This window comes from Pangasianodon hypophthalmus, chromosome 17, assembly GCF_027358585.1.
Source record: "Pangasianodon hypophthalmus isolate fPanHyp1 chromosome 17, fPanHyp1.pri, whole genome shotgun sequence".
Lineage (NCBI taxonomy): Eukaryota > Metazoa > Chordata > Actinopteri > Siluriformes > Pangasiidae > Pangasianodon > Pangasianodon hypophthalmus.
The window spans coordinates 16500597-16513170 of NC_069726.1; the positions used below are offsets into that span (position 1 = coordinate 16500597).

The 12574-nt window shown below is 37.2% G+C and overlaps 1 protein-coding gene across 1 annotated transcript in view; it reads right to left on the reverse strand.

Annotated features, from left to right (window-relative positions):
* Positions 1-12085, reverse strand: part of LOC113543547 (interleukin-6 receptor subunit beta) — a 14721-nt gene extending 2636 nt beyond the window's left edge. Inside the window, exons 1-15 of the mRNA XM_026941852.3 lie at positions 11707-12085; positions 9019-9100; positions 8547-8852; positions 7172-7307; positions 6904-7073; positions 6660-6814; positions 5629-5788; positions 5252-5328; positions 4918-5116; positions 3028-3207; positions 2269-2385; positions 1934-2077; positions 1650-1790; positions 1187-1283; positions 147-228 (exon numbers count right to left, since the gene is read on the reverse strand). Of these exons, the coding sequence (XP_026797653.1) occupies positions 147-228; positions 1187-1283; positions 1650-1790; positions 1934-2077; positions 2269-2385; positions 3028-3207; positions 4918-5116; positions 5252-5328; positions 5629-5788; positions 6660-6814; positions 6904-7073; positions 7172-7307; positions 8547-8852; positions 9019-9100 (2046 nt within the window). The 5' untranslated portion in view covers positions 11707-12085. The remainder of the gene's footprint in view (positions 1-146; positions 229-1186; positions 1284-1649; positions 1791-1933; positions 2078-2268; positions 2386-3027; positions 3208-4917; positions 5117-5251; positions 5329-5628; positions 5789-6659; positions 6815-6903; positions 7074-7171; positions 7308-8546; positions 8853-9018; positions 9101-11706) is intronic.
* Positions 12086-12574: the final 489 nt, after the last annotated feature.

A 12574-nucleotide genomic window follows, 5' to 3' on the forward strand; every position in this document is an offset into this window, starting at 1 on the left:
ATGATCTTTGTTATAACATTCTCATGAATCAGAATCACTTCATTGCCTATGAGTTGTGTTCACAGGACACTTAGATGGCAAATTCTTCAAGAAGTCCAGTCAGCTTTACTTACTACTACAACCTGGAGAGTGTATAATTCACGAACCTTGTTGGGACAGTCAGGTGACCAGTTAGCAATAGTGCTGTGGGACGGGTCGGGGACCTGCGGCCAGAAATGCCTCTTCAACCTTGAAAAGACGTAAGCAAGCAACAAAATGTATTCTTTTAAGACAGAAACCAAGATTTACAGCTTAGGCTACAGTCAGTTATTAGATCTCCAACCCAGGTTAGAAACATTATATATTTAACCCAAACTCAAAAAAGTGATTCTTAAAATTGTTATAGCCCTTTGAATAGCTAATATTCATAAAGTTTCGCGTTTAAATGATAAAACAGTACTAAATCCACATTTTCCATTTAAAGCAGAGAATACTGTTTGTGATATACAATGGGTTAGGCAGATTTGAAACAATTATGTCCAATATGTAAATTATTTCAGGTTGATGTGGTAAATGTAAACTATATCTGGTTTGAACATGTGAGCTAAGCTAGACAACTAATGTTAGTCATGAATAAAATCCTGGTTGTTATTGTGCAGTATATTTTGATAGGTGTGTTTATTGTTAAGTAAATCACAAACAATTTCACAACCTCAGTTTCCTAAAAAGTTGGGATATGTGAAGAAAAGAACAGAAAAATCTTCTTTCTTCAATCCAAACTGAAAGGCAGATACTGAAATCTCAAGTTATCTCTAAGTTAACTGGCATACAATTTTACTAACAGCTTTTTGGGATGGATGGAGGTCATGTTTTATATATTGATGGAACCTTATGAATGTAAATGTAGAAAATTTAGGCAATCTTAGTGATTTCTTGGGGATTTAAAAACATATTAAGCTAGTGTTTTACATAAATTATTAAAAAAAGACAGGGATCTTTTTTTAAATTTATAGTCTAAGTGTAATTCCTGAAAATACAGTACATACTGTAAATATATAGTGTGTGTGTGGTGACCAATATAATATAACCAGTTATACAAATAAAGCTAAAAGCTAAAATATCTGACACTTTTATACTTCTGCTTAAAGTTACTAGTTTTCTATTTTCTCTTTCAACATCATGTTGTTACATGTGTGTGGTGACTCACAATTCTTTCTTCTTGATGATGAAGAACATTATGAAAAGTACAAAGAACAGGAAGCTCAAGCACACCATCACGACAATCAGGTCGATTTCACCATCGTCTAAAATTTGCACGTGGAAATAAACACACATTATTAGTGAAACATCTGAAAAATGTGAAAACGTTAAACTGTATTTTCATTTCTACTTGTCATGGAAACTACCACGTTACAGTCTGTGCAACAGCATAACATGAACTTCACAACTGAAATTCACACCTTTATGGTGAACTCATTTTAAAACCGATGAATCATGAATTTTCCAGCTGCACGTTTTCGGCATGTAGCATTTGTCTGTCCACATTGCAACACACAGGCAATTTGTTTTTTGTTTTGTTTAGGCTAAACACTGGAATTTCACCCACAATTTAAACAAGACATAATGTACCAAAAAGTACATAAACTCAGGAATCTCAAAAGACTACATACCATACTTTTTTGTGTGGAAATTATAATTAAGTCCATTTTTTGAGCCCGCCTGGTTGGTCACCATGATGTATACATCATAATGACTATCACGAGCCAGTCCAGTCAGCTTGTACGAGTAAGTGTTAGACGGAACCACAACATCTGCCAAACAGATTAGGTCATGAGCCACAAAAGGTCTTCACACTTCTTTACAATAACCTACTTTTTTTTTCACTGAACCTTCCACTGAAACTAGAAAGCAAAGCAAAATACATACATCAGTAATCACAACTGATTTGCCTTACTTTGCATATTGTTTCCTGTTTTGTAGAAAATTGTTTGATTGATGAGAAAGCCCTGCTGATCATCAATAGGAATTTCGTTCCATTTCAGTTGAGCGCTGGTTTTCCCTGTTGCAGTCACATTAACACCTGGACCTTTCAGAGGAGCTGGAGTTTTAAAGAAGATTGACATGTTAACAAAGTTAAATCAGGCAAATGTTCTGTATCTTCACCAATGTACAAGTTACATTCAAATATCACTACACTAGCAGTGAATCCAAAAGGAAATAACGGGTTACATATTAAACTCACATTATCATAGAAAAGTGTGTGGAAAGCATAAAAAATATTATACATACGTCCTTCCTGGAGATAGGCTTGTACAGTGACTTGTGTCCCTGGACAGTAGGAGCTGTGGTTTCTAACCCGATAAATTGGGTAGACTGATATGTTGTAGCGTTTGAATGGCTTTAACTCTGAATAGTTGAAACACAAAATTTAGTTAATTGAGCCTCATAAAACTATAATAACAGTTATATCAAGCACGATATTATTGAGAATGCACTTAGAAACATATACATTTGATACCGATTAATCATCAGCCTTACACTCTCATGATATCCAGTGACGTTTACTTTGATTATTTTATAATATATATTATGCATATATTATAACAATGGAGTATGCTAATACAACTAGAAAGAATATCACTAGAAAGTACACCAAGAGTTTTCTTTTCCTCCCCAATAAAATGGGAAATAAGCCAATCAGCATATTAATCTCAAATGACTGACAGTTGTGCAGGTGTTTTCAACTCTCTGATATTAACTGACACCACCTGAAAGCCCCACCCACTTTCCCCCCAATCTCACATGCTGTAATATTATAAAATTATGAAAATTGCTGATGATTAAATACACTGTTTGCTTGTTTTTGCTCTCCTGTGCTAGTCAGTACTCAGATGCGTTCGAACACTTGAAAATGGCGGCCATGTGGACATTAGACCGATTTGTAAAAGTATTCAAATATTGAAAGCATAATGATATTGGTTTTTCGTTTACTATTCACTGCTCATTACTGCAAAATCACAGCACAAATCTGCATTTAGAGGTAATCACCTTTAATGGCGACATTATTGGCACTGCTCAACACTCTTTGCCAGCCGATCTCTTTATTAGGCACTGAAACCCATTCTATTACATATTCAGTGGGATGCCTATGGGATGGTGGAAGCCAGTTCACCCACAGCTGGCCATCCTGCGCTAAGCAATTCACTTGTTCCACTCCAGGAGGGAGATCTGCAACAGAAATCACAACAACTTAGTGCAATGTGACTTCAAACTTGAAAGGAAATGGTTTTAAACCATCAATTATTTAAACCATCAATTTATATCACATATTTACATTGACAGTTTAACATATATTACCATTAATAAGATATACAACATAACCCTTTGTAACGCTCCTGTGACAGCATAGTAAGAGACTGAAAGATACTGTATACTGTTGTGATATATTAGCTCTTAAAATACACACTCTTTGGCCAAAAGTTTGTGGACACCTGACCATCACACTCATATGTGGTTCTTCTCCAAACTGCAGTCATGTTCCAGCACGACAATGCCCCTGTGCACAAAGCGAGGTACATGAAGACATGGTTTGCCAAGGTTAGAGTGGAAGAACTCTAGTGTCCTGCACAAAGCCCTGACCTCAACCCCACTGAACACCTTCGGGATGAACTGGAACACTGACTGCACCCCAGACCTCCTCGACATCCCAACATCAGCGCCTGATCTCACTAATGCTCTTGTAGCTGAATCTTGTAGCACAAATCCCCACAGCCACGCTCCAAAATCTAGTGGAAAGCCATTTAGAGGAAAAAATAACTTTTTTGTGGTGAGTACTTTTGAATATTACACTATATGTGGCGACAACTGAACAGAAATTGGACTGCTTTTGTCAAGCAAACCTGGCAACCCTGGTACAGACAAGAGAAAAGTTTTGAAAACCAAAGGACAACACAAATGGCAATTGTGCTGTGTTTCTCATCTTCCATCTGTAAAAGCAAACCAAATCCAAACCTTATAATTACGGCCTGAATTTCTCCTGTCTTGCAGAGTGTCTTTAATTATAGAGCCAAAAGCAGGTGCATGTTCATTTCAGCCTTGCCATCACTGCACATGCATTAACCTGTTTTTATGACTTTCTTTCTCTCTGTTCTGTGTGAATGTCTCTCGCACTCTGTCTCTCTGCAGGTGCTAAAGGGATTTCCTGAGTGTCTGCAAGCAGATATCTGTCTACATCTCAATCAGTCTCTGCTGCAGGGCTGTAAGGGTGTTTGCGTGCTTTGGCCATGCGCTTTAAGACGACACACGCACCGCCAGGCGATACCCTGGTACTTTGTGGGGATGTGCTCACTGCCCTGTATTTCCTTGGCCGAGGATCTATAGAGATCCTGAAGGACGACATCGTGGTGGCCATTTTAGGTGAGTCAAGTTCTGTTCAGTCCTACAGTCACAAATAACACTGACTCCATTTTATTTTATAGCAAACTGTGCCCCAGGCCATCATGCCCAACATCAGTACCCCACCTTACTACTGCACTTGTGGCTGAATGAGCACAAGTCCCCACAGCCACGTTCCAAAATATAGCAGAAAGACTTCCCAGAAGAATGCAGGTTATTAATAACAGCAAAGGGGGACTAAATTTGGAATGGGATGTTTAAAAATATGTATGGGTGTAATGGTCAGGTGTCCACAAAACTTTAGTCATACAGTGTAATACTCCTCTACCATTAGTATTACTAGAACCATTAACATTATTAGAACAATTAAAATGTTTAACATGTTTTCTAATAAACAATGTCTTGATTGATTAAACAATTAAATAAATTAATATTCATATTCAATACAGATAATAAAATAAATAAGAATAAACACCAGTGTGCAAATTCCATTAGTGTAACATTTTTCTTTAGTAGAACAAATAAGGCTAAATGTTCACATACTTCTTCCAGGTCTTGGGATCTCTAACATGGCTGCAGGTGAAACTCCTGCTGAATTATTTGCAGTAATTCTGATTGAAGCCTCTTTTCCCTTAAGGGAGAACTTATGCTCTTTGGAACTGACAGCACGGCTCACAGAATGTCCATCTTCCACAACCGTAACATCATACCCCAGTATTTTACCATTGGCCTTCTCAGGATCCTGGGACAGAAAATGGGAATGCATGAAAAATTCACACTATCGATCATCCACAATAATCCAGTGTAGTGGGTCCTACACTCAAATGGTAATTAACATACGCTATACAACAGAGACATATCAATTTAAACATTTCACCTTCCAAATCAGCTTAACAACAGTGTTACTGGAGTCCTCTTCATAGACTCTCCAGAGATCTGGTCTGCCACCAGGAGCTAAGCAAACAGGGCAATATTAGAAAAATAGCATGCAAACACGTCTCATTTAAGAGACTTTGTTAAGTCACTGGCACTGAAGCAAATGTAGCTCAGATCCAATGACACCCAAAGATAAAAAAAAAAAACAAACAAAAAAAACTTCCCAGCAGTGAATGTATACAAACCACCCCAATGGAGTTTATAGTAAGTAACTATAAATATCATTATTGCTCTTACTATGTAGTATCTATTTTTCTCATGTTTTTTGGCTGTCCAAAGTTGTTCTAAAGCAGGGAAATATATTCAGCAGTTACTCACTGGCTTCTGGGGTACGAGCTGTTGCATTTGTACTCCAGTCACTCCAGTAGCCCAAACCTTTATGATGAATACAGCGCATCTGCACCACATAATCTGTGTAAGGCTGAAGACGCTGCATTCTGAAGGACTCAGTGTAAGCTTTTGTTAAATCCTGGGATATCTGAAAGCACATGGTCAAAACTGACATTATATTCAGAGTACAAATTTTGGATCTGATTTTTTCAGAACTGTATGAACTATAAAAAAATACAAACTTTCCATGTCAATTTTATACATGGTTCTAGATTACATATGTGTCTGATACGGGGCCACGCAATTGTTCATTCTACTGCAGTGGATTATATATATATATATATATATACACTGCAATATACACTACAATATATATATATATATATATATATATATATAAAAAATGTATTTATATGCATAAGGCAAATACAATGCCTTAAAAAAAAAAGAAAGATATAATCTAAAATTGTAATGCTGGGGTAGAATGAAAACCGTGTTCTTATGCAGTGCTATAGCATGGATAGCGTTATTTTGGTTGTGGTTCACAGTGTTAAAAAGAAAGCATAAAACATCTGTGCAAGATTAACAGCTAGTGTCTGTGGCTCATATACAAGGTAAACAGAAAGCAAATATTTTTGCATCAAGCAGTATGAGCTTTCAGCAATGTGTTGAAACAAGTGTAAACCCTCTCCCCCGCCAAATAGTAACAGAATTCACTCACTGCCTGGAACGAAAACAAAACAATCTTTTACATACTGAAAGAACATTTGAGAAATTCTCCTTCTCATAAACCACAAGTAGGTTCAACAACTGCACTAATATTTTCAATTTCCTAATAGGGCAACAATGATCAAGATCAAGCTGGCAAAAAACATCAGATACTAAAGCTTTCCATGTATGGAATATCAAGCCATGCAGAACCTAGGCTTAAGCTGCTTTGGAGCTAAGGCTATATCTTTTTATACCATGTTAAGAACAGCTCTACTTAGAAGAGGCAGGTCTTCTTCCTCTTTCCTTACCTCTTGCCAAACACTGCAACCTGCTTGGCAGTATCTGATGTGGTATCTCAGCTTGAAGGTTGTTTCATGAAGTGGATGTGTCCAGTTCACCATTAAAGATGTTGGGAAACCATCCTCTGGAATAATCCTTACATTTGCAGGTGGCTTTGGTTTGGCTTGAAGAAGATACAGACATTTATTTTATACCGTATAAGAAAGACATAATTTCTCTCATTACATTTATGTATTCATTTTTATCACATACCGAAATATTCAGAGTCAACAGTTAGACTGTCTGATTTCGCAGCCCCCAATTCGTTCTTTGCTTCTACCCAGACTGTTAACAGCACGTGATTGGGGAAGATCCCTAAATTGACTGTGAGGTTGGGTGTTGAATACTTGTAACTTGTACCATTTAGTAGGATAGAAAAAAAGCTACAAAGAAATGCAATTGGAGAACATTATTGGAGAACAGAACAAAAATGCAATCAAACAAAATCTTTTGGAAGTCCATTTCATGCATCGAGACAGACCTTATATAAAGTGTATAGTTGGTGCGAATCATTGGGTCTCTTGTCCCTGGATCCCATGAACATGACAGTTCAGGAGAAATACTGTTGCCATCTTGAAGAGCAATACATTGCAGATCCTTTGGCTTTAAAGGAGGATCTGAAAGACATGAACATCATAACATTGTTAAAGAAAAAAAATGAACATGCTTTTAATGTGTAAATATTTAACACAATCATTCAATCACAACAATCACAATTTATTATAACAATCTCATGGGAACTGCTAAAAATGATTATTTTTATTTATTATTAATTTTTTTGTATAGTGCAGCTATTCCAATCCACACCAATTAAATGACAATTAAACTACAAGGCAAGTCTGGTTTTTGCAAGGCGCAGTCTGTCGATCGAACATTCAAGAGCAGTATCTTTATTTAAGAGTATGAGGAAATTTCTTCATCTCATTTGTCTGGCTTCTCAACTGTACTACTAACCAATCTTAGCACAGGAAACGGGAATAAATTTTTTTTTAATAGGTTTTGTCGGAATGTGGGTGAGAAAGAAATAACATGGTGAGTTATTCTTGCTGGATCTGCACTTGATACATTTATCACTATTAGATGTGCCTTCTGTCTAATTTTATTATTCTGAATTTGAATATCCATAAGGGTTAATGAACGGATATTTGATTAACCACTGAGAGAGGAAAAAAAAACGTCTTAAATATGACATAATATTGTATCAATGTTTATCTGCAATTACATTTTCCTTCTCTCAGAAGCAGTGCGCCTGTTTGTGTTTTGATAGATGTAACATCAGTAAACAATGAACAGAAATACTGAATGCACAGCAAAAGCTTTACTTTACTAATGTCAGCACAATGTTCTGGCAGGTAGCCAGACTGCAGGAGCATGAAAGTTCTGACTATCACAACATAGGTGTGAAAATCCCTCTGGATTAAAAAACCTCCTTTGAACTCAGTAGCAAATGCTTATAACAATGTAAGGTCAGTAAAGATATCTGCATGTTATTTTTAATAAACCAGTGAATGAATACACAGAAAAAAATGCTCCATGCGACAACAGGGCTTTTTTTGTCCCAACAAACTACCCTCTCCCCTTGCGCGGGAGTAAAACCATATTTTAGTTATGAACTTCTGCGCCACGATGTGCCTCTTTTTTTCTTCATATTTTTTGCACTGACTTCATGTGGACCATTCATACCAAATACCTGAATTGTGATTTCAAAACTCGAACAGCACTTGGAGCCTCAAATTTTTGACCTTGCATTCAAATATCTGTGCACCTCCCTAATTCCCATCTAATGTACAGAAATACATGGATCTGTAGATGCATGAGAATTGATTCCCAATTGCGAATTGATTCCCAATACTTACGTCCTATATCAAGGAAGATGCCATATTGGCATGGATCTTCATATGAAAAAATCTGTTTAGCAGCCTTACAGATCAATGGGTCGTTCATGTCACTGCTGATATTCACAGTAACAGCAATGGCCGATTTGTTTAGTTTTGTGTAAGATTTCTGTGGAAGAGCAACAGTTCCCAAGAACCATTTAATGTCATCAGCATTGTATATTGAATCTTCCTGAAGATTACAGACAGCTGTGAATTCCTTCCCCAGTTCAACTGCAATACGCTCTCTTGAGTCTGGATATATTTTTGCACAGCTATTATAGAAACCTGAAGACAGAGAGAAGAATTAAATTTGGCATGAGCTTCAGTCAATTTAATAAAAAAAATGAAACAGAATTAAACATTCTGAGCTTTGGAACTCACACTGGGCTATAATTTTATTACAGAGAGAAATAAATAGATAAAAAGTTATTATTTAGCCTTAGTTGCTTACCGACTGCACAGCCAAAGGGCAGAAAAAAGACAAGCCCAAACAAACGTAGTGACATGCGCTTCATGATGTCGGCCGTCAGCATCTGGAAGAGCAATCTGTAATTATATACTTTGCAAGAAAGGAAGCTACCACTTTGTGTTAAGGGGTGTTTGAAAGAAAAGCTCAAAGAGAAAAGTCCCTGTCTTATTTCTATTACCTACAGTGCAATGTGTATAAAGTGACTTACGAACTTTAATGAAGAAAGAAGAAACATGAAAGCCAACATGTAAAGAAGGAACACAATGCTCTTACTAATTTACATGCAAAGCCAACATAGTTTCAACCACTGTTACCTTATTTAGGCACACGCTGTTCCTCTTGATTAAACTTGCTACCCTTAAGTAATTTCTTAGCTATACTCCCAAATTACACACACTGAATAAAAATTTCCCACCAAAGCTAAGGTTAAAAAAATTCAGTCACAAAAGTCTCCATAATAACATGACTAGCATATACTTTAAAACTTGATTTTATTGGAAACATCCTGCTGTCAAAGGCCAAGTACCAATAAAGTATTAATGTTTCACTGACAAGTAATACAGCAAGTGTGAATGAACAAGCCTTGTGTGCCTAAATAAAAACAGTAAAAAAAAAAAACAGTAGTCTTGTTTAAGGAAATTGCACAATAAATACAAAATTTAGACCAAAAAAGCACACAAGCAATTATATTGCTGCACACTGTAATTGCTTCATACCTTGCAGTGTGTTAAAACAAACTGAATATGTGATGTGTCATGGTTAGGGTTTTAAATTGTTCCCATTTTTAATACAATATCAGAGATTAGCATGTTGCCAGATAGCTGATACTGATCTTATACCTCTTAGTAACCCAGCTGACTTCTGCTGCCAATTTATATGAAACATCACAGCAATAATGCCATGCTTTAAAACAAGCTATAGCCTTTCTACACATGCAACGTTTGTTGTGTCAGTTGACATCAAACCACATATATATGTATATGTATATATAATACATACATAATATTGCAATGGATTGGATAGGATAATTGGATTTCACACCATTCCAGCATTTTAGAGCAGTAATGGATCTGTGGTACTTAGTGCATCCCCAGTCACTGCTAAAGACCAGCATGCATTTATTTAATCCACTTATTTATCTTCCACAACTGCTTTATCTTGGTCAGAATTACAATGGATTCAGAGCTTGTCCCAGGATCACTGCAAGTGAGGTAGGAATACACCCTGGATGGGATGCCAGTCCAGTATAGGTCACCATGCATACACTCATTCACACCTAGTGGTATATTAGAGTAGCCAATCCACCTGCTGATGTTTTTGGGACGTGGGACGAAACTAGAGAATCCTGAGAAAAACTCACATTGACACCAGGAGACCATGCGAAACTCCACACAGACAGTATCCCAAGCTCAGAGAAGGCAGCAAGGAATTTATCTGACCAAAATGGTTTCACTCAAAATGGTTTTGTGTGTCCAAAGCCAAAGCCATACAAAACACCCACAGAAAAACCATTAAAATGCTCAGGATGCTCAGAATACTACAAAAATCGTTTGTTTGAGCTTTAAATGCATATCCCAGACTTCAATTTCATTTTATTTGTACAACATTCAACATTAGACAGTAGACATTATCACAAAGCAGCTTTGCAGGAATCATATTATAGCGTTAGATCCCTAACGAGCAATCCAGACACAACAGAAGCAAGGAAAACCTCTCTGAGACGATGTGCAGAAGAAACCTTGACAGGAACCAGACACAAAAGGGAACCGATTCTCTTCTGGGTGACACTAGATAGTGAGATTATAAATCAATACTCTTCTACAACCTCTACTACTATATTATAAGAGCAAACATCACTAAGAGTGTTGAAAGGGTGTGTTCAGTAACAGCAAATGGTGAATACGAGTCCTGGGATAAACACAGGACAGTCTTTCTGACTACAGCAGCAGTTCTTAGGTACAAGCCTACAGCATCCATGTGAGATTATCCACTGACTTCTGGGATGTCTATCCAAAGCCTAACACTGTGGCTGAACGACATTCATTACAGCAAATGACAAGTTATTTGAATTATTTCTTTTATACTACCACGCTAACTGTCTTTTCAGCCTCACAGGATGTAGTGATATAAATATATGACTAATACAGATTGTACCTGAGCCCACTGAAAAACACATGTCACTCATTACTCGTCCCTATATTTGATATTTTATTCTCGACTCGATATTTTTAGTTATGCTGATGGGTTTTACAGGAGAAGACGAACAGTTGAAGTCATTATAAAGAAGCAGAGGCTTGAAACGCTATGAAAAGCAGAGCCACTTGGTCTCCTCTGTCCGGTTGCTAACGGGGAGCTCGAGAAGTTTTTTTTTTCTGTGGCGCATAAAATTTGACTGACTAGAACAAGAAACAATTTCGACTTTTTTTTAATTTTTTTTTTTTTTTTTTACTTTTATCTAGCTTTTTTGGGAGCAAACAAAACCCAGCTGTGCTAGAAGAGGTCGCTACCAAACAGCAGCTCATTCAGCTAGGCCATGCTAACGAACCCAGGCTAGCTGCTTAAATATGGCTGAGGCACTTATCAATACATATCAACATGTTTAATACGGATTAGTTAAAAAAATTAATTAATTAATTACGAAAAATCACAAGGCGGTGTTTATAATCTTACCTGTTCAGCGTTTTCATACCATCTTTGTAACTTGAGCGTGATGTTTTGTGCTAGGTAGGCTAGCTATTCTTCAACTTTCTACCTTCCTAGTAGTCAATTCAGAGCACCACAGTCTGGCTAAATTAACGAAATAAATAATAAACCCGTGCGAAAAACTTGATGTTGGACTTACTCTGTTCTACAAAAAAAAATGTGGGCAAGGACATACCACAGGAGACCAAAGCGTCCATCAGGAAACCCGTCCTGATTGGCCAACCCAGCTGTCACTCTGTAAACTGTAAGGCGTCATCCACTTTCTTTTACATTTCCAGTTAGTCTCCGCCCGCTGACAAAAACTGTCTTCGGAGGGGAGGGAGGCCGGAAAGTGTTAATGAAAATGTCCGACTCCTTCCTCCACCGACAAGGTAACTTCTGAGAGTAGTGAGTAAACAGGAATGGGGGCTGAGTGTGTGTGTGTGTGTGTGTGTGTGTGTGTGAGAGAGAGAGAGAGAGAGAGAGAGAGACATAGTAGCCGTGCCAACAATCTTTCTGTGAAGTAGTGACTCACTGTGAACATTTCTAGAGTAGCTAGAATGAGATTCCTCTTAACACTATGTAATCTCAGGGTAAACACTGCATTATTATCTTAAATAAATACTATCCTTAAGGGGGTCTGGGAAGCATAGCTAGGGGAAGCAAACGTGTTGGTATACGTGTAGTTATTATTTAATTATACTCCAGTCCTGTCAAATGCTTGATTCTAATCAGAAGGCACTGATTAATTTTCTATAACAGCACCTCTGACAATAGTGCCAGCTGTTTCAGACCTAACTACAATATCTATGTAAAACAACTTTGACCCCCTAGATATGCTTCCCAAAGCCCTTGG